Consider the following 23,623-nt stretch of genomic DNA (forward strand, 5'->3'; position numbering starts at 1 on the left):
GAATATAGCCCTGAGGGCTATCGCGTCTCTATATATAGAACCTGTACCCCTCATATGGAATAGAGATCAGAAAGAGGCCAGAGGCCCAACCCTATATCCAGTGTCTCGTGTGTTTCCTCTGTCGTGCTTATGGGAAGGGAGATGTGTTCTCTACATCTTCTTGCGCCTCTACTGCTGACGGGAGGGAAGGGAGCGGATCTGGTGATCCGTGGTAACGTATTTCTCAACAATCATGTCCACGCTGAACATCTTCAATGGTTCCCAAAAATACATCCTATATTTTGGGTTTAGAGAAATGTTCACAAAAACCCTGCTTCAACAGCTCCTTAAATCAAGTTCTTAAATTTACAAAGTTCCTATCTGAACATATTTGTCCACTGTAAACAAATTATATATTGTGTTATACGTGCTTTTTTAACTATATCTCTTAACCAATATGTTTAATCAAAAAATCGATTTTCATATTTGTGTTTCTAAGGTATTACAAATAAATCGATTTTACAATTTCATTTTTAGTAATGTTTTTATTAAAATGATTTATTTTTTATTATATCACTTAATTGTTTGTACTCTTATTTAATTTCTATTTGCTACATTGTTTATTAATATGATGAACTTGGATAAGTAGCAAAAGCGGGGTCGAGACCGCTTTAAATTTGGTACTACAGAAAAACAGTTTTTTCAAAGTAGCTATAGAAAAACTAAACCTCCCTCTCGGGAAACTATTTGGAGAAAGAGGTGGAGGCTAGAGGAAAAATACACAGGAAGAAAAATAAAAATAGAGAAAAATGAGTCTATCTACTATCTAGTACTGCCTTCACCAGGTCACCACCTCAGCCTATTTTCGGATCAGCCACTGGGTGGAGTAGGGACTGCATTTACAGTGACGGGTAGTCCGATTGCATAGGAAAGGTCAAACATGAGTACATGACCCTTCGTCAGCAACAGGTTCCTGAAAGCGGCTTCTGTTTGCTGACGACGAGTCGACGACAGAGCATCCTCTCAACCTGAAAAAAGGATCGTTCAAGGACAGCACGCTGCTCACTCTGTACTTCTGTAGTCTGTAACAACAAGACACTGAAACGTCTTCTTCTCTACCCCGGCAGCAATACACAATGCTTGATTCTTGGCACTCAAAAACACCAGTCTCATCAAATTATCCAAACCCTAGGAACATCACACTCACACATACAGATTTTGCAGAAACTCGCAGACTTGAAGCCCAGCTTGAGCTTCTTCTACTGTTAAACTAGAGAGAATCCAGTACTCAGCAGCCTCCCGACGTCCCATCCCTACAAGCTAAAGGCCCGGCAGCTTTTCATCTTCCCGCTGCAGAAACCATGTGAGTGACAGAGTGAGACCCCGCCTGCGACTGCCATTGTCGTCGTCTACAAGGCTCTAAGCCATGCCGGCGGTGTCGGTGGCCAACGACCAGCAGTACGTGGTAGTGGCGGCGGTCATCACCGTGCTTGTGGACCCGCACTCGCTGTCGTGCACCGACGCGCTCCAGCGGTCGAGCCTGGCGCCCCAGGGGCACGCCGCGGGCGCGCTGGCCTGCGACGGGCACCGCTGCACGCGCGCGGGACCGTAACGGGGCGCCTGCCCGCGCGGGGCCGGCGTCGCCTGCGCCTGCGCCTCTAGAGACGCCCTGCGCCGCCCGCTGGGCTGCCAGGCCGCCTCGGCGGCGGCCGACGACACTGACAGCCGCTGCCTTGGCGCGCTCTGGGACCGCGCCTTGGCTCGCGACGACTCCGTGTTCGCCATGTAGCTGGGCACGAGCAGCGCGTACTCCGCCGAGGGCTTGTCGTCGTGCTGTTGCTGCTGCTGCTGCTGCCTCGACGGCGCGTAGCGGTACGGGCTGGCCCGCGCGGTGGCGAAGGAGAAGTCGTCGTACCGGCCGCTGTACGTGCGCGCGCTGGCGTCGGTGAGCGCGGACGGCGTCGGCGAGATCTTCTGGTACAGGTCGTTCTTGGACGGCGTGCGGCACAGCGGCGTCGCGTAGCAGCTGCTGCGCCGGGACGTGCGCGGCGTGCCGTGCGCCTCGGGTCCGCCGGCGCCGGTGTCCACCTCCACGATCTTGACGTTGTCCTCCGCCGTGTCCTGCACGCGCATTGCCGGTCAGTCAGACTCTCTGGCTCCCCTGTTCTGTTCGGATGGCTGCGGTTTGCCAGGTGTCGAGAGCGTCGGGAGGGGTCGTGACGTACCTGGTGGTGGTGGCGGAACCGGGGGTGGTGCGGCGAGCTGCGCCGGCCCGGCGTCGTCCGCGGTGTCCGGACGGGCTTCTCGTCCTCGAGCATCCGGAGGCGCTCGACGCGCGCCCTGTTCTGCGCCGCGACGAGCGCCTGCATGCAGCGCAGGGTGTGGCTGGCCTGGCGCCGCACCAGGTGGCCGCGCACCAGCGCCTGCAGCTTGACGAGCCCGCGCAGCGCGCACAGCGCCTTCCTCGCCTGCAGCCAGAGTGTGGCAGACACACAGAAAGAGACGTCACGGCACGTCACGCAGCCCAAGGATCGAAGTGATACGATTGAGGTGAAGTCAGCACTCAGCAGTGGATACGACGATGCGATACCGATACGACTAACGAGCGAGGTCAAGTCAACTGATAGCCAGCCTAGTACTTACCAGGTAGGATCTGAAGACGGCCTGGATCTTTATCGCGGCGGCCTCCTCGATTCCGATGACGGTGCGCTTGGACCCCGGCGCGGACATGGAGAGCCTGGCGGCGACGGCGGCGGCCTGCTTAGCCGCCATGGCCGCCTCGGCCGCGGCGGCGGTGGCGATGGCGACGGCGATGGCGTGCTGGTCCGGGTCCACCCGCGGCTCAAGGAAGCCGTAGGGCGCGAGGTGGCCCCGCGCGACGTCCTTGGCCGCCGCCGCCGACCCGGGCCCGGGCGACGCCGCCGCGGCCGGGCGGCGGAAGCTCCACCTCCGCTTCTCCTTGGCGCCGGGCGTGGACCCCGGCGTCGTGGCGACTCCCGGCAGCGGCAGCGCCAGCGCCAGGTCGGGCTCCGCCGCCGGCGCGAGCGCCCCGGCCTTGTTGTCCCTGCCCCTCCTGCTGCCCGGGAGGAAGCTTCTGAGCCACTTGCCCGCCTTGCCCATCTGCGGACGAGTGGCGGCGCCGGCGGCGCAGAATCAGAAGGCGTCACTGAGCGGCCGCATCGGAGGCGGCTTGCAGAGGAAGAGAGTATAGAGAGCGGATGAAGGTACTGGTTGGCCTGACGCTCACGGCACGGCGAGGTCCGGCATGTGGCAGCTGCGTGCGGAAGCAGTGGCTGTGGATGACTATGAGTGCAGCGGAGGGGAAGCCGGGAGCGGAAAGGAATGGAATGGAATATATTAGAGGCAGCAGCGGGCGCCATGGCCATGTGCGCGGTGCAGCGCTGCGCGCGGCAGATCACGCCGGCAATAACTAGTAGGAGGCCAGGACCAGGACCAGGACCCGGGACCAGGACGAGCGGCAGCCGGCAGGGGATCCAGTCCAGGCGGGCACGCACGTCGATGGCGCGCTCACGGTTCGTTTCGCAGGCAACAGCCAACAACAGCGCATCCACGTGTCATGATGTGAGGAAGCGAATGGGATTCTGGAGCTCCGAAAGCTGAATGAACGGATGGTCGATTGTTGAGAGGGGGGTTGGTGCTGATTGCTCGTCAAATGTTGATTTGGATGTTGAGAGCTACTAAGTGTATAGCAAGCATTGAGCGAGCCAGAGACTGCGACTGACAGTCCATGCCATGAGCCATATCGTCGCCAACGATCGGAATCCGATCCCGCCTGTACGTGGCATCATTGTCAAAACTGTGTCTGCAATCAAAACTCACTGAGATTTTCCATGCAGATGCAGTTGAGTTGTGCTCCAAACACTCCGACTGATGAGGTTCTGCTAGCGTACTATTTTAGTTCACTGAGAATCTGATATCCATCCATCCATGATGATAAGGATGACGCCACGCCATCGCCATGACCATGGGATGGGGCCCATGTCCATGAAGGATTGCTACCTTTGACCATGCTTAGTTTTATTACGTATGACGAGTGCAGGTAGCATGTGGTGTGGTGTGGTGTGGCGAGAGGGGTGATCCAGTTCCCCTCCCGCTGTGAGCCTGATTGTTTATCAGAGCCACACATGGCACAGCTCAGCTGGCGTCAAATCCGTCTGGCCATGGCCACCCCCGTTTTAAAAACCACAACTGGCAAGCTAGCTTTGGGGGGCACATGATCCGAGGCCAACCAACCAAAACCAGCAATCAGGATCAGCGACCCTTTCAGATCACTGCTACTACTGCTACTTCCTTTTCCAAGGCACACAGAAGCATCGCCACCAGGCACCAGCACGGCCATCCGATCGGGCCCCCCCGCAGTACGCGTACGGTGGCCGAATAGACTGCACGCGGTGTACGTCCGTACTACGGTCTCAACCAGGTAGTAGACCGTATACACTGTGGCCTGGCCTGTAGGGGACAGGGTGTGTTTAATGTTTTTCACGCCGTCATTCAATCTGCTGTGGGGTTTCCAAATTTATACTTGCTGGTCCCGTGTTGTTATGTTTGATTCAAAGCGTGGAATTTTGAACGCGGTTTTGCTGTAGCATCCTGCGTGCGTGGCGGCTAGCAGCGTGGGAGGGACCGGACCATGCATGTCCGTCCGTCCGTCCCTAGTCCGGCCGTATGCACATTTCATTCGTTCATTCATGGTGCGCACTTCGCTCATCGCTCAAGATTTTGGTTGTTATATTGTGCTTTTCAGGGCGTGTGCTAGCTGCCTAGCTAGCTATAGGATATTAGGATCGTTTTGAAATGGTTTGGCACTTGCCGCATGTCCAGACTTTTGGATTCCCCATGTCATCACAGATTCACAGTTTAGGCTATCCGCACTCATACTACTCTAAATTTCTACTCTAAAAGGAATATTCTATCCCCGTCAGCAGTCATGTTTACTCTATACCACAATCCTCTGTAGTCATGTTTACTCTATATCTCAACACTATACCGACTATCGCATATTATATCATTTTTTTTAACTTTATTCTTTTCCCAGCCAACAAACCGCTTCCTTCTCTCCTCCGATCTAGGCATTCCGGCACTCTGCAACAGTTTTTCGAGTAAGAGCTGCATGTACTCTGAAAGTAGCGTTCCTGGTTTCCTCATACCGTTTAGAGTAACTCAAACAGTTCACCACTGCGACAGTTTTTTACTGCATATTCAACTCTATATTTATAACGTTCTGGTTAAAGTTCCTCACTGCTCGTAGCCTTACATCGTTCCGACAGCCTCTGAGCGTCTCTTCCTCTTTGTATCTGAACTTGTTTCCCGCGACGTGTATGTGATTGTGCTCGTCAAAGTTGGATTCGTCGCGCGCCTTCTTCGGTCGCGAGAAACAGCTGAATAATGAAGCCCACTCTAGCTAGCCCTCTCGTCCACTAGTTGACCTATACGAGTTATGAGTTCGTCGTCGACTTTCAGCCACCTTCCCATCCAAAATCAACGACTTTCAGCCAGGATTTTAATGGACGATCGCCATCTCACCCCAACACAGTTGTGCCTCCACTCCTTTGATTATTTCATGATTCATTCGATTATTAGTCTCGGTACCTAGGATTTCAACAAAGCCCATTATTTTTTTTTCAAAAAAAAAAGTATGTAGTTTTTGTAGATCGGATACATTTAGAAACTATTGTTTACGGTCTGTCCTTGATTTGTACGTGTAGTTGCCTGTGTTACAAACTAGTTTAGGTTACCATTATATGTTAGAAATTATAGTTTTTAGGTTTATATTTAGAAATTAGTATAGCTTTTAGTTAGTTGTTTAGTCAGTTTAGGTTCTATGTTTATATATTCGTTAGTTAGGGTTTAGGGTTATATGTTTTTATTTATTTAGTTTAGTTATTTTAGGTTGCATATTTATATTTAGTTTAGGGTTTAGGTTTTAGTTGTATTATTTTATATTTAGCTAGTTATTTGGTTTATTTTATATTTTTCTAATTATTTCTATGTCTTTGTGTGTTAGGACGGCACAACATCTAGTACACCTAGGGATGACAATAGGCTATACATTTTACACTACAAAATTTAAGGATTGGATTATTATCGGGCTCTATTTCAATTCATTTTTGAACTAAATTTATTTAGTGCCCTGTTGGGGGCCTTCGTCCTCCGAAGGTCCTCAAAAACATGATTTGACAATGTTTTCCGAGTGGATTATGCGAACAGGTATTTTCGGATCCAGAATTATGAATATGGAGCACGGCCAGGACGAAGCCTGAACCAGACGAAGGTCGAGTGTAGCCGAAGCTGTGCGCAGGGAAGCTTCGGCGCGATGGCAGAAGGGGGAACCGACTTAAAGATGAAAAGACTTCGGGGGCCTCGACAGATTTCCATAAGCCGTTAACAAATGTAATGGACATGGATGTAATTTTACGTGGGCTGCGTCCCGCGTCTATAAATAGATGAACAGTACTCCCGTACTGTTCACGCTGACTTGGCATTGGCTTTTGCATCACGCTTGTACTTTTTACCTTCTCTCAGGACCAAAGGTACATTTGTAATTTAAAATCATTTCTATTTCTCCATGTTAATAAAATAGAAATGATTTTATGTTGATGTTTGTATTTCATGCTTTATATGAATCCTTCGGCATTACTTATTATATTCCCGAAGGTATGTCTATGATAACCTTCGTCCTAAATCATTATTTCCCAAAGGGACATAATGTTTCGAAGGACGAAGGACCTTAATGTGTAACACTTTTTATGTTGCCTTGTTCTTAATTCGAAGCATTTGAGAACAAGTCACCAACATTGGCGCCCACCTCCGGTGAACTCACTTCCATTTCGAGTCTTCGTGAACACCTTCGGAAGCTATAGACCTTCGCTATGGCACCGAAGAAAGCTTCAGCGGCTGGAGCTGCAGCACTACAACCGCTGGACCACAACCAGGAGACCGTCTCTCTTCGGGAGGCCAGAAGCCAGAAGAGAAAAGCTGTTAGCCCGACGCTTGAGGAAGAAGAGCTAGACCAAGAAATCAGAGATATGGAGATGCTACATCAACAAGTGCAGAGGAAGAAGGAGAAGATGGCCCGCCTAGCTGAGTTGCAAAGGCAAATTGACGAAGCTTCTGAGGAAGTTCGCCATCTCACTCACGATGAGCAGAACAGAAGGCCTCATCAGAAAGACCTCCATCAGGAGGGCTTCGTCAACGAAGACGACTGGTATGATAATTTCCATCAGGGAAATTTTGTTTTTGATGATGCTTCTCCCCTGTCTGCTGAGCTGCAGGCTACACCTTGGCCTCCATCCTATAAGCCACCCCAGCTCCCCATGTTTGACGGCCACTCCGACCCGAAGCAATTCTTGATGAGCTACGAAGCAACAGTGTCTTCGTACGGGGGCAACGCTGCAATCATGGCGAAGTCTTTCGTCATGGCCGTCAGGAATGTTGCTCAGACCTGGTATTCCTCCCTTCGGCCAGGAACAATCACTTCATGGCAGAAGCTGAAGGATATGTTACTGACCAGCTTTCAAGGATTTCAAACGAAGCCGGTTACAGCTCAAGCCCTCTTCCAGTGTATTCAGGATCACGAAGAATACCTTCAGGCGTATGTCCGAAGGTTCTTACGATTGAGGGCGCAGGCACCAACGGTGCCCAATGAAATCGTTATCGAAGCCATGATCAAGGGGCTCCGTCCTGGACCTGCAGCTCAATACTTTGCTCGGAAGCCTCCTCAGACCTTGGAGAAATTGCTCCAAAAGATGGATGAGTACATTCGTGCTGACAATGACTTTCGCCAAAGAAGGGAGGAGGCCTTCAGATTTTCTGAGATGACCAGGGGCTTCGGAGGAAGATACTACCCGAGGCATGTCCGTTCCATTCACAACACTCAGAATGATGATAAGGGGAGTCAGCAAAACAGGCCGCAGTGCTCCTCACAGGCTTCGGGGCAACAACAAACTTTCTTTCGGCCACCAGCTCCAAGAAGCAGAGGCGCCAGGGGCTTCGGCGGAAGATTCGGAGATCAGCCAAGGAGACTGTTTTGCCTATTCTGTGGAGAGGGCAAGGGCCACACCACTAGGACGTGCCATGTTACAATCCAGAAGCAAAAGGAACTAGCCGAAGCTGCATCTCAACAAGCTCAGTCGAAGCAGGTTATGCATACTGCTTCGTTTCATCCGCCTTATGTCCCACAATACATAGACAACCACCCTGCGGCTTCTGTAGCTTCGGCAAGTCAACCTCAAGCTTCCTGGCAGCAGCTTCCGCCTCCACCTCCATTGCAGCAAGGTCAATAGCCAGAAGGGAGTCAATACGCTCCACATCAGAGGGACTTCAGAGAACAGTCCGAAGCTCGCACAGTCAACAGCACTGTGCCAGAGTCGAAGCACATTTATTGACATATCCTACCTTTGATAGCAGTCTTTTCTATTCAGTTTTATTTTCTGTGAAGCAAAAAACATTGATAGTTTTCATGTAATAATTTCGTTGTTTCCCACGAGGAAAATCTATTTGCTCCACAGGCCTAAGTTGCTGAAGCCTAAAACTTTTTCCGTTACCAAGGAGGACCTTCGGATTAAAAATCCTTCGGAGTAACAGAAAGTCGTTCTAAGGAACGCAGAGTAAGTTTATGAAATCACAAAAAGCCGTTCCAAAGGGAGCGCAGTGTAAGTTTTCTGCTCAGAAGTCGTTCCTAAAGGAATGCAGAGCCTACAGCGAAAAGTCAACGCTGATACCGCCTAAGTAAAAGGCGAAGAAGCTCCTAAGGGAGGCTTACAGCGAAAAGTCAACGCTGATACCGTCTAAGTAAAAGACGAAGAAGCTCCAAAGACGTTCCCAAGGGAATGCAGAGCTTACGAATATATTTTATGTGTATCTCCGGAACAAATGTCACATGCATAACATAACATCATTACATCATTTTGCATAGCATAAGCATCATACATCATATTGCATTTGGCAAGAGAAGGAGATACTCTCAACCTTCGAAAGGATGCTTTGAGAAAGTGACATCGAAATTGTACAGCTTCGGAATACAGCTTCGGAGAATATTTTTACGAAACATGGGCGAGCTTTATCAGATCAATATCGAAGTTGTATAGCTTCGGAGTATAGCTTCGAAGAATGTTTTGACGAAGCATGGATGTGATTCATCAGAATAATTTTAACGGAGAATGCCTTCTTCACGAAGCATGAAAAGAAGGGAAGGTGTTTTTTTCGCCAAAGGCTCAAAAATGGTATGTATTTAATGTTTCATGCATCGTAAAGAATTCAATAATGAAAGGAGACTTGTATATTACATTCAAATGTACAAAGTGTTACATAGATTACACTTTAAATGATTTTTCCAAATAGCATCTAATCTTCTCTCAATACTTCTTCGGTGGCCTCATTTAGAAGTTGGTCAACAACCTTGTCCAAGATAGTTTCGGCCATTTGTTTAATTTCTTCGTCGACATTTGATCCAGCAGTTTCTGAGGGAAGAGAACATTTCTTCATTACTTTTGCAAACCTTGAGCAAAGTTTGGAATAAAAATTACAACACAATAAGAGCGACTAATTGGTACCTAATTGCCTTTCGGGCTCTGTACTCCTTTCGGCAGCTTCTGCTACTTTTCTGGCGTCATGAATGCCTTTTTCGCTACTTTGGATGATCTCTTGCGCCATTTCTCGACCGCCGTCGTTCCAGATATCAGTAAAAAATTTGCCACCAACCACGCTTGCTTCGGCCGAGGGGTCCTTGATGTCTTCGGAAGATAAGGTAGTTTCGGATTGAGCTAAAAATTTTACATGCCCGCAACCTTTCTTCTCTAAGACAGAAGCAATTCCTCTGGCGCCCGAAAAAGCGCATATGTCGCCACGACTGTTCAGAATCTCTTCGAAGGCCTCTGCTTCGTGGCTAATCCATTCCAGCGGACCTTCGGGATTGCCTCGAGAGAAATTCTCTTCGCTGGAAAAGGCGCCTACGTTGGCGAAGCTGGATTTAATTTTATTCACACATTCTACAGATTTGACATAGCATTTCCCCTGAGATGTGCGAAGCTCCTTAACTCTTGATTCCAATTTGCTGACCATAAAATCACTAAGTTCTCGTTTCGTTTCCTCAAGCGCGCGCTCCTCTTTAGCTCTAGCCAGCCGTTTCTGAAGATCTTTAATCTCGCGTTTTTGAGCTTCCGCCTGGGCCTTTGAAGCAGCTTCGTCTTTTTTCACTTTATCTACCAGTGTAAGCAGAATTTTATCTTTTTCCAAAGTTTCGTTTCTCAGTCTGATAACTTCGGAGCGTAAATTATTAAACGCAATTTCATAGCTTTCATCTTCGGCGCTCTTTTGGGCTCTTAGTGCGTTGCTTAGGATCAGGCCCTATACGAAAAAGAATTCATATAAGAAAAAAGGAATGAGTTGTGTAAAAATAAGGGGGTTTTTCAAGTGTTTAATTCCTATACCTTCAGGCTGTTGTACGCAAGACTGTCTGCGAGATCTTCTTTCGTCATGGCGCTTAATCCAGATTCAAGCTTCGGGAAACCAATACTTCTGGCCATTTCTCGGCAGACAGATAGCTCTTTGTTGTCAGGCAGGCAGTATAAGAAGTCATCTTCATTCGTTCCATTGAATATTACTGCCCCCTTCGGATATTTTAGTTCCTTTGCATAATGGATGGCTTCATGAGTTTCTTCTTCAGATAGCTTCTTCCCCGAAGCATGTCGTATCATGTAATCACGCATGCTGGCAGGTGCTTCGGGGATGGCGGTGTCAGTTTCTTCAACTAATACTGGTTCTGGAATTTTTATTGCTTCGGCTTCAAAAGGTTGCTCCTTGTAGGGCTCTGAAGGCCCAGCTTCAGCTTCAGCTTGTTGAGCCGAAGCTTCAGTAGAAGCTTCAGCAACTTCAACACTCTTTTTTGGAATTGTGCTTGAAGACTTAATTGTCTCCAAGACGTCTAGTACATTTACCATTCTTTTCCTTTTTGGGGTCACTGATGGCCCCTTTTGGTTTTTTGCTGTTTCAATATTTACTGCAGGACTCAAAACTTCTAATGTTTTTTCCTTAGTCGGCTTTTTCGCTTCTTCCATTTTTCCTGTGGATGGTGCTTCGGCCATCTCTGCAGTTTCTGGCAGCAAGGTTGGCTGTTCAGCTTCGGTGGCCGAAGAAGCTTCTCCGGTGAACTCAGGCACCGAAGCTGGTTCAATATAGCGTGGCCGGTGTGTGAGGACTTTTATCCTCTTTCTCTTTGATTCTGGCTCGCTAGGAGCAGTTGCAGCTTCCTCTTCTGCAGAGGTTGTGTTCTTTCTTTTCTGCCCTCGAGTGGGATAACGATAGTCAGGGTAAAAGAACCCAATTGCATCAAACACCCGATTGAGTCTCTTCTTTTTTCGGCCTCCGAAGGCTGCTGATAACGCAGTGTTCTCAGCCTTCGAGTATGCGCCAAGAAGTTCGTCACTTAATATTTCAATGTTTTTCAACCAGTCGTCGTCAGGTTCGACAAATTTGTCCCCATATTTGAATGTGTATTTTAATCTGACTAGTCCGCCTTCGTCGGACTCTTTGATGGTTTCCTTCGGCATCTCCCATTTCTCCGCAAGCGGCCACACCCTGAAGGCAATATGCTCTTGTACTAAGTCCCTTGTTCCTATAAAAGAGCAGACAACGCCGAAGGCTCTTTGGCACTCTTCGGCGACTTCGTTCATTTCAACCTTCGGCCTCCGAAGGCCGAAGCTTTGCCAAATAGGACGCATAATTATACCTTTAATGTCTTCTCGTGCTGATAAGTCATTCTTCACATAAAACCATTCTGTCATCCAATCCCCGGGCCATCTCTTCCGAAAGGTTGGTACGGGACAGCTTGCCCCGGACCGAGAGACGAAGCTGTAGCAGCCAAAGTTGTTATGGTACTGTTCTTTGCCCCAAGGTTTTGTTTCATATAATAATTCATGAACATTACAGAAGCTTCTTGCGTCAGGCTTCAGACCTTGGCTTCTTGTGGCCCACACGAAGATATTTAACCTTATAATAGCCTCTGGAGTAAGTTGATGAAGATAGACTTCGAAGATTTTCAACACCTCCACGACGAAGCTGCTCAAGGGGAATCGCAATCCGGCTTTCAAAAAGCTTCGGTACACCACAACTTCATTTTCTTCAGGGTGTGGACAAGTTTTTTCCCCTTCGTCCGCCCTCACAATGGACAGATCCCGGAAATACCTTCCTCTCATATTAACAAGATGATTCTCTTTGATAGTTGATTTACCATACACTGAATGGCTTGGTCGCCAGGGGCGATCTTCGGAGTCTTCGCCACCGCTGTCCACATCGTAACTTTCACTGTCACCAGTATCTTCAGACAGCCCTTCCAGAATTTCCCTGGTGATCTTTTCTGTGTTGGTCTTCGACATTGCTATAAGAAACCCTAAGTTCTTCTCTTCATCAAGACTCAGCTTCATTTCAGCAGCAGCCTTCTTGGCAGCTTCAGACATCTTCGGAAACACTAAAAACTGTTTTCAAAGCCGAAGCTTCAAAGCTAAAAGCTTAGCAGATCACAGTGTGCAAGAGCTAAAAAATGAATGAGCAAGAGTGGTTGGCCAGAAAGCGTGCAAAATAAGCTTGCGGTATGGCCGTATTTATACGTTTGATGCGTTGAAAGTTGAAAGACCCCACTTGTCATTGAGTGTTGCTATTCTAGCAAAGGGAAGGTGTTTTTTCGGACCTTCGGCATGAAGCCTTCGTTCATATCGCAATCTGAATTTATTATTTCAAACAAATTAATATTGCGAGGGGCTACTGTTGGGGGCCTTCGTCCTCCGAAGGTCCTCAAAAACATGATTTGACAATGTTTTCCGAGTGGATTATGAGAACAGGTATTTTCGGATCCAGAATTATGAATATGGAGCACGGCCAGGACGAAGCCTGAACCAGACGAAGGTCGAGTGTAGCCGAAGCTGTGCGCAGGGAAGCTTCGGCGCGATGGCAGAAGGGGGAACCGACTTAAAGATGAAAAGACTTCGGGGGCCTCGACAGATTTCCATAAGCCGTTAACAAATGTAATGGACATGGATGTAATTTTACGTGGGCTGCGTCCCGCGTCTATAAATAGATGAACAGTACTCCCGTACTGTTCACGCTGACTTGGCATTGGCTTTTGCATCACGCTTGTACTTTTTACCTTCTCTCAGGACCAAAGGTACATTTGTAATTTAAAATCATTTCTATTTCTCCATGTTAATAAAATAGAAATGATTTTATGTTGATGTTTGTATTTCATGCTTTATATGAATCCTTCGGCATTACTTATTATATTCCCGAAGGTATGTCTATGATAACCTTCGTCCTAAATCATTATTTCCCAAAGGGACATAATGTTTCGAAGGACGAAGGACCTTAATGTGTAACACTTTTTATGTTGCCTTGTTCTTAATTCGAAGCATTTGAGAACAAGTCACCAACATGCCCTAAGAGTTTATAAAGGAACATTTGGATCCATTAACATCCCTAAGTACACCCTCTGCTTGAGAGGTTCTATGAGGACAAGCACCGAACCAACCTGTTATAGTAAATTTGGGCAAATTTATGATGGTTTAACCATCCAACACTCACACATCTAACAAGTCACACAATCTGATGAGACACAATGGTAACGATTTACTACTGTGTCAAAACTAGTCGTTTGAAATACTATTCGGAGCGTATGATTCGATGGTCATTGTCGGATCAGTTCGATGCCCATGAAAACATCTCTAGTCATGGTCGGAAGATGTCACTGTTTATAGGGTTTGATGACTCGGTAGAAGAAACACTAACTCAAATAATTGTGTTGTATGAATCAACGCTCCTTATCGGATAGTCCGGCGTGACCTGAAACTCTCTAATTTATTTTCGCAGATCGTCAAACTCAACACATTAGCATACGACATCTTATGGCACGCTGAAGTGTGAGTTGGTCGTGAAGAAGACAGAGTTGATATGGGGTGGTGGTGCTGGTGTGCGGGAGGAGTAAGGAGAGATGGGCCGAATAAAAGAGACTTTTAAATATGTGCTCTTAGTTTAGTATCGGTGCAGTGATGCTAAACTATGAGCAAATATTTAGAAATTCGTAAAAAAGAAGAGGGGCGGAGGTTTTGAAAACTTGGTACGTCCACGATGTTGACTTGCCATCATGGCTGGCCACATCTGATGCTGGCGCTGATGTGGTAGACTTTTAAATATGTGCTCTTAGTTTAGCATCGTTGCTTGATATTGCCACTCTCTAGTAGTAAAATCGTATTATTTATTGATAGTAGAAATGTATAAAATTGAGCAGCGATGCTAAACAATGAGCCAAGATTTAAAAATTCGTAAAAAAAAAGGGGCGGAGGTTTTGAAAACCGGTCGTGATATATATAATCATTTTCGAAGGAACAAATTTTGCATGTAATGATTGGCCGATGCTTACCTTGCAAGGTTTTGCTGGCTTGCTGCCGGTGCAGACCATTCCAGCTGGTAGCAAGCTGACGTGCTGCACTGCATGTGTGTCAAGATTAGTACTCTGTTACCTTTTGTTTCTCGTCTTCATCCTTCCAGTCCCCTGCCCTGCATAACTGCACAGTATCTGTGCAGTGTGCGGCCCTATGTCAGTATGTAAAGTGTTCACGTTTTTTATGGGTCAAGGCCTTTTGACTACATTTACCCACATATATATCATTCTTCACTTCTGGTGGTAATGTGTTCTAAATCTTACACTGTAAAATTTAAAGGTTGAATCAGGTTAGAATCGAACTATATTTATTTGTTTGTTTTTAACTAAAATTTATTAAAAATCTATACTAATTATGAAGAAACATTTAGATCGTGGTTCATTACCATCCATACTCGTCACTATAGCTGATGGTCATTCACTCTAAAATGACTTAGTATTTATTTATAGCAGTATGTAACTATTATTATTATATAGCCAGTTGAATTTAGGTCTATAATAAACTTTATTTAGAGATACAAAAGCTAATAATATCTTTAATAAATCTTGTTAGACCTTCAAAAGTTTAACCGATATAAATAAGAAGCAAGGGAACACGAATTTACTTTACAGATCAAAAGCGGGGGTTACGGTTGCACGCGCATGTGTGATAGGTGAAGGATCGCTTGCAGGGTTGGCCATCCATGGAAGACAGGTTGTACCCAGAGCTCGACCCTGGAAGCTTGTGGAAGTTTCGCAGTTTAGCAGTGATGATACTTGAGCTGTTTGTACACGCCAACGTCAAGAAGTAGAGGGAGAGCAGAGGTGAACATATTCTCGTATCCATCCAGGGCACTGCATCTTCTTATTTTGAGGGGCTTTTGAAACACGTATGTACGCGTACACGTACACGTACACGCACACGCGCACTACGAGAGGAACCGACGCGTCCTCGTAGATGCAGGCAAAGCAGACTGCAAAGACCCATTGACAAACAACAAACAGCAGTGTCAGATGGCCCACAAGGGATCTAGCCCATCTGGCCCGACCTATGCGGGAGGCCTAGTTGCTGAGCTCACAGGTAGCCAGGCCGGAGAGAAAGTAGCACCGCAAATGTTGTGAAACAATCTCCAAGCTGACCCAACCAAACCATTATAGCTGTTGCCCCAAACTGGACCAGCCCATTAGAGTTTCAAGTTTATTCCCACGTTCCCACCCAGACCGTATCAGCCCAATTAGGAAACCAAACCAGTAAAGCAGGTTTTGGCCCAAACCATTACCAACCTGTGTGCGCGTTTCGCACGAGAGAAATATACGCCATGATTGGTTCAGGACTTCTGGTGCCCAACCGTGACTGTATGTAATATACCATGTTTGTTTGATTGGTCTTGTTTCTCTTCTGCAAGGTCTAGTACATATTTTAATTAGTTGGCTGGGTGATTAAAAATGCCGGAAAAAATAAAAAAAAATTCATATAGCAAGTGAGATTGGGTTTGAGTGCGGTTTTGGAATAGCACTCGTGGGTGCAATCAGGGACGACATTAGCTAGACTTCGCTATTGTGATTGCGGGCGGGTTTTTGCTTTACCCGATCCATTGTCATTCCAATCGGGTAGATAGGGTGCCAACCAGGTGCTAAGCGCTCAAAAACATAAGGTGTGGATTTTAAAATCTATGCCCAGTGTTACCCTTCTCTAGGAGTAATGGATTATACTTTTTTACTAATAGACTGGTGCAAAAGCAATGGTGTTAAACTAAGGTATGACTTTAAGGGTTCATTTGGTTAAAAGGAGAACGAATTTCCCTCTTAGGACCTATTCGGTCGTACAGGAATAAACTAGGATTCGTTACAGCTCATCAAAATCTATATAAATTAGAGAAGTAGTCAAGATAGTAATCAATCCGGTGCTCCAATCCCTGAAAACCGAACAGGGCATTAATCGTAATCAATCCAAACAAAAGACACTGTTGGCAAGAGTTTCCGGAAACGAATTTCCCTATTAGACCTTGTTCGGTTATTCCCAATACACATGGATTGGATGGGATTGGAAAAAATTAAGAAGAAGTTTGACTTGTTTGGGATTCAAATCCATCCAATCCCACTCAATCCACATGGATTGAGAGCTAACCGAACAAGCCCTTAATCGTAATCAATCCAAACAAAAGACATGGTACGGATGACAATCATGCGTGCGCAAAATGACGGCCCGAGTCCGGGCGGGCAGGCTGTGCAGTCAGGCGGGCGCAAGCAAGCCGAGCCGCGACCGCGGTGCGGACGAAACCACACCACACGCACGCCAACGCTCCACCTCTTCCTCGTCGCTTTCAAAAATGGTGGTCAGGCGTACAGTACGTTGACAGCTGAAGAAAATTCCACCGTACGGCGTACTACGCCCGCTTATGCCTCGTGCTCATGCTGCAGATGCACGGAGAAGCAGCGGCTGCGCGGCTGTGGCAGATTGACGCCGGCGGCGGCGTGGCTTCATCACTGATCGGCGCGGCGGTCTGTGCCTGCTCTCCTCGATCGCAACGCATTTCGGCGAGGTCCAGAACACCCACCGTTCCATTACGGATCAGGAACACGTACGGGCGGGATGAACACTGCTCTCCTCATGCTGCAGTCGTCCATCCGGCAGCCACGGCCACCGCCCGCCCGTAATCAATTAGCTAGCGACGCATCGGCCGCTGCTTGCTGGTGCGTGCAATGCACGTACGTGTGGGTATGTAGTTGTACTAATAGTCTACTAGTACGACTAGGGTGTGCGCGCGCGCGTGCAGGTGCAGTGTGCACGGAGCGGGTCCAGCCACCGCCGCAGCGGTACGGAACGCCCCCGCCGGCCAAACGGAGCTAGAAGAGGCGCCAACGTACAGCTAGCAGCACCTGCACCGGCACCATAGGTAGGCATGCACTAGCTAGGCGGCACGTGGTCCAAACACGCCGCACGACACGAATCGATGTCTTTAGACGATGACGATCGACGGCGAGCCACACACACACACAGGCACGCCAATTGGCGACGCACCTACCACTCCCCACGGCCCACGGTGCCATTTAAAGCCTGTCAGTGTCACTACACGCACGTACTCCTACCAAAAGATCGGGTTGCTTCGCGCGTCGCGCGTGGACAGGATTACTACTAATTAAGACCGTGGCCTACATACACTGACCCTGACGACTCTATTACTAGTATGTCTATTGCCAATCATTAGCGCACCGCAGATGAATTCAAATGCACGCACCGGCCGGCAGGTGATGGAAACCGACGTACTATGTACACTGTGTGCCCCTTCACTAGTACTACTACGAGCAATTGTACGTTAGTATTACACTAAGCTAAACAGTGCTCGACCATCATGACCAACCTGGATCGGCTAAGATTAAATGGATATGGATTGGGATTGCACGTGCCGGATAACATCATGGGTCTGAGCATATTAATTAGTAAGCTTTCGACTTACCACTACATGGTACTGCTCTTAATTTATTCTAAAATACGTATAGGTCATGTTTTTCTTATTTCAGAGATAAAATACGTACGGTTTAGTGGTATAAAACAGCGATCGGCTGATCACGTGTGTCGCCACTGGCCCCATGCCCCCATCCAATCCTATATGAAGAACTACTGCTGATATTTCTGGTGCATGCATGCACTGGTCCGAGAAATTCAAGTGAAGACAAATACATTAACTTTACGCATGCAGTGGCCCCAACCGATGAGTTCAGCAGCATCACATTGGATGCCGGCGGCGGTCTCAGTGATCAAAAACTGAACGCTATCAGCAGACGAAGAGTAGATTTATTCAAGACTAGAGAGCACACGCGCGAGCAGCAGCAGTGCGTAATGTATGTGTGAGGGAATATTCTGAACAAGCTGTTATCAGTCAATCATACACCAGAGACCAGCAGTCCAGCACACGCTAAACTCGATCCACTGGCGCATGCATGCATGGTGCGGAGTAATGGAGACAGTGCGGTGCAAGTGGCGAGTGCCGGCCTTGATGGTGAGATAAGGATGCCAAGGTTGGACGCCATGATTTGAGAGGCAGCACCAGCAGCACCATGGCTGTCTTCTCGTTTCCCATGTATCTTTCTCACCCGACGTGTAGTAAGGCTCTTGCTGGGCCGAACGAGGAGGGAGGGGAGAGGAGGGGCCACCGCCACAATGCCCACCCGTCATATCTACTAGTGGGAGTGGGGCACTAGTGGGAGGCTCGACGGCGACCGGGGGTCCCTGGTACTGCACGGCTCCGGCGCCCGCGGGCGCGCGTGTGGGGGGTTGAAGAAAGAGCCGAGATCAGGGGCGGAACTGCAGGGAATCATTGTGCTGGCTGGCTGATGCGTGCCCGCCCCTCCCCCGGCCGGTGCGTGGACGGCGACACGTACGCCGTGCTAGTGTCGCCGTCGACCGTCGCGGTCCGCACGGTGGGCCGGGTCGATACGACCGGTTGGTGGTGGACGTGGACGTGGACGCCCTCTCCAGTCCACGGCTGTGCGTGCCTCCGCCGGAGGGCCTCCATCCACCACAGTTCGGAAACAAGAAGGGCCGATAGAGAGCGGTGTGGCCGTCCGTCTGCTGCAGATGGAGACGGAGAATCACATCATCGTTGGGCTGGGCGCTGGTTTCCACTCGACGCGGCGGGGCCTGACAGTGGAAACATGCAATGAATGCACTCACATGCCGCAATAGCTACACCACGCGCACGCAGTAGTGAAACCTCGTCCGTCCCTAATCACATATTCACAGTAGTAGTGAATCCTTGGCTGCTGCTGCTGCCGGTGCCGGTGCACTACTGCGCAGCATATGCACTCGCAGCAGCAGTAGTAGAAGAAGAAGTCGTCTGCATGCATGTCGGTAGCGCCCGCCCTCGCACCTGCTTAGTTCCTGTCCTGTGCACGCAAGGCGTGCGTGCTGCGACGACGACCACTACCAGGACGGCCTGCACTGCACTGCACTGCGTGTTTCTCCCCTTCTATCGTGCAAAGTCAGCAACCGTGCAGCACAACAACAACAACAAAAAATTAAACAAGTACGCACTGCTGGTCACTACTGTTGTTACTGACGCTCTGTACGTGGCATGGCCCCCATGCATGCGTCTTACAATCAATGCGTGTGCTTCTTCGACGTTTCGATCCGGTCCCTCTGCTTCTTCGGCCTTCCGGCAGGCAAGGCATGCGTACGGTCCAGATCTACTGAATGCAGTGCAGCAGCCATGGTCCAGAGAGCCCTGATATGTCACACCTTCACCATGACCGTGCATCCAAGCAGTTATACTCCGTCCGTCATCTTCAATGCCTTTTTTTTTGTTTTGTTTTTTTGCCATCCATCTAATCTATTTTCGATACCAGAACTTGCATGGGAAGATGCAACCAAGTTGACATTTAGTTCACATATTTGTAACTTAAAGGTTCACTGACAACGTTAAATCATATTTGTTTAAATTCAATCGTTGTTAGATATCACATTAGAAATTGATACCGATCTATTGAAACTTGTTGCCGCCGGTGTGTGAAATTATTATCATTTACGTTATATTTGGTGAACCAAACACCACCCAAAAAGTGTTGCGTACGTTGCCATCGGTCGCACCTCTTGTATATCTATCTATAGGCAGAAGAAGAAGAAAAATATGATTTCTCGTACGTTACGTTGTGCATGAATTGACCTCTCGTATGGTTCCATTCCGTCGATCCAGTGCGCCCATTTTCTGCCAGTGAGAGCTAGATGACCGGGGCGGCCGGGGGATGGCTGTTGCCTGTTGCAAGTGGGAGTAGTAGTAGGTAGGTACACTAGTCAAGCCTGGGTTGACCTTGATACAGTAGAGTCTCACGAACAGTGTCCAAGAAACGTACCCCCCTAGTACGTACAGATGACCAGGCTCGTCACCGTGCGCGCGCGTACAATACAATGCGTGCACACGAGAGATCGATCGCGCATTCGCGCGGCAGAAAGGAGACCTACGCTGCTGCTGAGATGCTGGAAGGAGCAACGCGTTGCAGACTGCAGTTCGCAAGCAAGCAGGTGCACGCACGGCTACTACGTTGCTAGCCGTTTCGCGAGTCAGACTTAACAACATATACGAGGAGCATAGCAGGCTAGCTGGTTTGTTTGTGCGTGAGACAGTGCGGACGAGTTGTTTAGCTCTCACGTGCGACGCGATGAGAGTGGGGCCAATCGTCTCGCCTCGCTAGGCAAGGTTGTCGGCCGTCTGTCAGGTGTGTCCGGATCTCTTTACCGGTTGCTGTGTAGCCTGGCCAGCTAAGGATTTTACTACAGAGCATTTAGGGCTTTATTAGGCCCCTGTTGGGTACAGATTCTCCAGCAGATGGTTTGGTATAATTTTTTTCACTAATAAATAGGGCGTGCATTGTTTTTTCCCCACAAGATGTAGGAGCTAGATAGAGGTTAAAATATAGGCGTTTGATAGAGGTAACATTATTAGCCTTTAGTTTGACAACTGTATTTTTTCTAAAGTATTCCTATTTTTATAAGAAAAAATAAATTAATTTTTTTCTTGAGAAAAATGAAAATCTCTTAGAAAAGTTGGTTCTCAAGCTAGCTCTTAGTCCTCCTTTGAAACACAGGATTTTATAGAAACCATATAGAAATTTCACATAAATTAGTTTATTTTTACAGGAAAAACACATGAAAATTTCCTATAATCCAAATGCACTACACCAAAATAAGCAACTTCCTAGAGGCCTAGATATTATTCTCGCTTCAATGGGCTCAAGCTTGGTAAAAAAAAATTGGATTTTGACATGTGGGTGCTATGACGTAGGAATGTACGGGCGCACACCCTGGTCGAGCTAGCTTGAGACCTTACATGCATGTACAACCTTTTTGCCTTAAGCCTATATCTTTTGTAGTGTCATTTTTCTTACCAACTCAGGCACACGGAAATGTTGGCTCTCGTTCCCTAGCCAGATTAGCCTTGCCTAGCCATACGAAACAAGTAAATGCCAGCAAACAAATCAAACTTGTACGTCGGGTAGAGTTTGAGCCCTGGTTTTTAGTCCATGGTTTAATCCATCTGGAAAAAATCTCTCCCAAATAAAAAAAACTAAAAATTAGTGAGACCAAAGTACGTCCGCCTGATCGAACTAAAAAATATTTTGATGCAGTTTTTTTCTTTTTTTTGCCAGATGTGAACTCGGTCGAAACGTGTTGAGACTGTCTACAGCTGCTATCATATCTCATATCCTATTTTATAAACAGTATAATGTATAGTTATTTTTTTATTTTATACAATCTCGTAAGGTCGTAAACCCGAGCGAGAAAACAAGCATTGCCGGACCTAAGCGAGAGAGAGAGAGGGCCGGTTCGAGCCGGTGGCCCAGCCACACGATTGAAGGATTGATTGGATCATGAGTACACCTCTCGTAGAGAGAGTGGCTGGTGGTACGGACGCCGACGCAGTGCCGCACTGCCGCTCGTCGATCGTCGTCCTCGGTGGCCGTGGCCTGTCTCGTTGGGCAGGCTACGATCGATGCGTGGTCACCGTGAACGTGTGTGCTGGCGTACAGCGCCGCGGTCACTTCCTACGCCGGACGGACGCTGCTGCGCCTGCGAGGTAGTACAGGGCGGCACTGTGGCGCTACCGCTGCGGCTGGCCGAGCAGTGGGGCCGGGCCGCGTGAGGCGGCATCGGGCGACGGGAAAGCTGAGGCGTAGCGAGGACGGACGCTGTCTTGTCCGGCTTTGAATGCGCGCGCGGCCGCGGTTGGAGGCGGAGCCGGAGGCGCAGTGGCAGGCTTTCAGGCTTGTGGCTTGCTCAATCCCACAACCGCCGTGGCAATGCATCCGCACATCAGGATTGTGGCCGAGGACGACCGGTCGCTAGTCGATACGGGAGGAGTACGTACGCCTAGCCAATGCAGCCGCATTCATTTCCAGTCAGCTGCCGTATCGCTTGCATTGCAGGTCTAGTAGTAGATCTGTAGGGACGTACGTACTCTACAAGTAGACGGACGGGAAACAGTCCGCCTACCGGCAGCAACTGCGGGCGGCAAGAGGCAGCTTGCTTGTCCACGACGCATCACGCATGTCGCGGCGCCTCGAGCAGCACCGGCCCGGCCGACTGTGCAGCGCGGCCGGCCGGGCGGGCGAGCGAGCGAGCGTGCCACTGCCATGCCATGCGCGCCTGCCTCGTCGATCAGCGTACCCGTGCGGTCTAGGCATCTGCTGCTGCGCCTGTGCGGGTGCGCAACGCAGGCCACCGGCTACCTGGCCTGGCCTCCACCGGACTGCGGACTCCCTACCAAGCGGCAGCGCAGGCAGGCAGAGATAGCACCAGCAGCCCTTGTCAGCTTGTCTCATCCGAGCCTCCTTCCTAGCTGTTGCTTCTGCGCGCGCCAGACCGCCAGTGCTGCTGCATGCTGGCGGGGCACTGTGCGGCAGATCTCGTGAGGTCACCCCCGTCATATGCATGCGTAGCTGCCGCCCGGGCCCTAGGCTAGGCACAGCACAGCACAGTGGCCGTGGCATGGCAGCAGTGGCCGCGCAGCACGGCCACGGCACCGCCGCATCCGCCTGCCGCGGGGGATGGGGATCAGTGTAGAGAATCCTATCCGATAAGTATTTCCGATCCTATAGCTCCAGCATGTCCGTCGCCCAGGGCATCCCCCGGAGGGCGCGGGGGGTCTATAGAGCCCTGGCGTGCGGCGTCCACGTTGCGCGCGTAATACGGACACGGACCGCGCGCCTACGTACGATGATGTTATGGATTCGATTCGAATCGATGTTGTACGGTGTATACGTACTCTGGTACTCTATCCACTGATCCATGCTCCTAACTCTAGCCTACCTGTAGCAACAACCCCAAAAAAAATCCTGCCACGGTACAGGTACGTCCGTACCTGAAGCACTCCAGGGCGAAAATGGGTTGCCACGTTGAAAACCGTTGCTACTCCAGGACGAGGACGTGGTGCGCGTTTCCTAATAATATTCATCGCAAAGGCAATGCTTACTGTGTAAGCGGTCATTCTTTATAAGCATGCAAACAAATCATTTGATCCATTAGATCGTTTTTTAACCGTAAGTCACATTTAACACTTAAACCCTTACACCATCAGCTCAATAATCTTTATAAAAAATCTATAACAAACCATGATTTTATCTGTATTTGGATCGTAATTTAATGGAACAGATGGTTTGCTTCCACGCTTTCAAAAAAAAAAGACTACCACCTTCAAAATGCGCTTTCCGTACAAGTACACAATG

The 23,623-nt window shown here is 48.8% G+C and overlaps 1 protein-coding gene across 1 annotated transcript; it reads right to left on the bottom strand.

The window, feature by feature from the left end:
- Positions 1-1,021: 1,021 nt before the first annotated feature.
- On the bottom strand, positions 1,022-3,257 carry LOC100281119 (IQ calmodulin-binding motif family protein). Its single transcript, NM_001154038.3, has 3 exons — positions 2,623-3,257; positions 2,205-2,447; positions 1,022-2,100 (listed from the first exon to the last, which is right to left on the bottom strand). Exons 1-3 carry the CDS (start codon positions 3,097-3,099, stop codon positions 1,399-1,401), a joined length of 1,422 nt encoding a protein of 473 aa, NP_001147510.1. The 5' UTR covers positions 3,100-3,257; the 3' UTR covers positions 1,022-1,398.
- Positions 3,258-23,623: the final 20,366 nt, after the last annotated feature.

This window comes from Zea mays, chromosome 1 (genome assembly GCF_902167145.1).
Source record: "Zea mays cultivar B73 chromosome 1, Zm-B73-REFERENCE-NAM-5.0, whole genome shotgun sequence".
Classification (NCBI taxonomy): Eukaryota; Viridiplantae; Streptophyta; class Magnoliopsida; order Poales; family Poaceae; genus Zea; species Zea mays.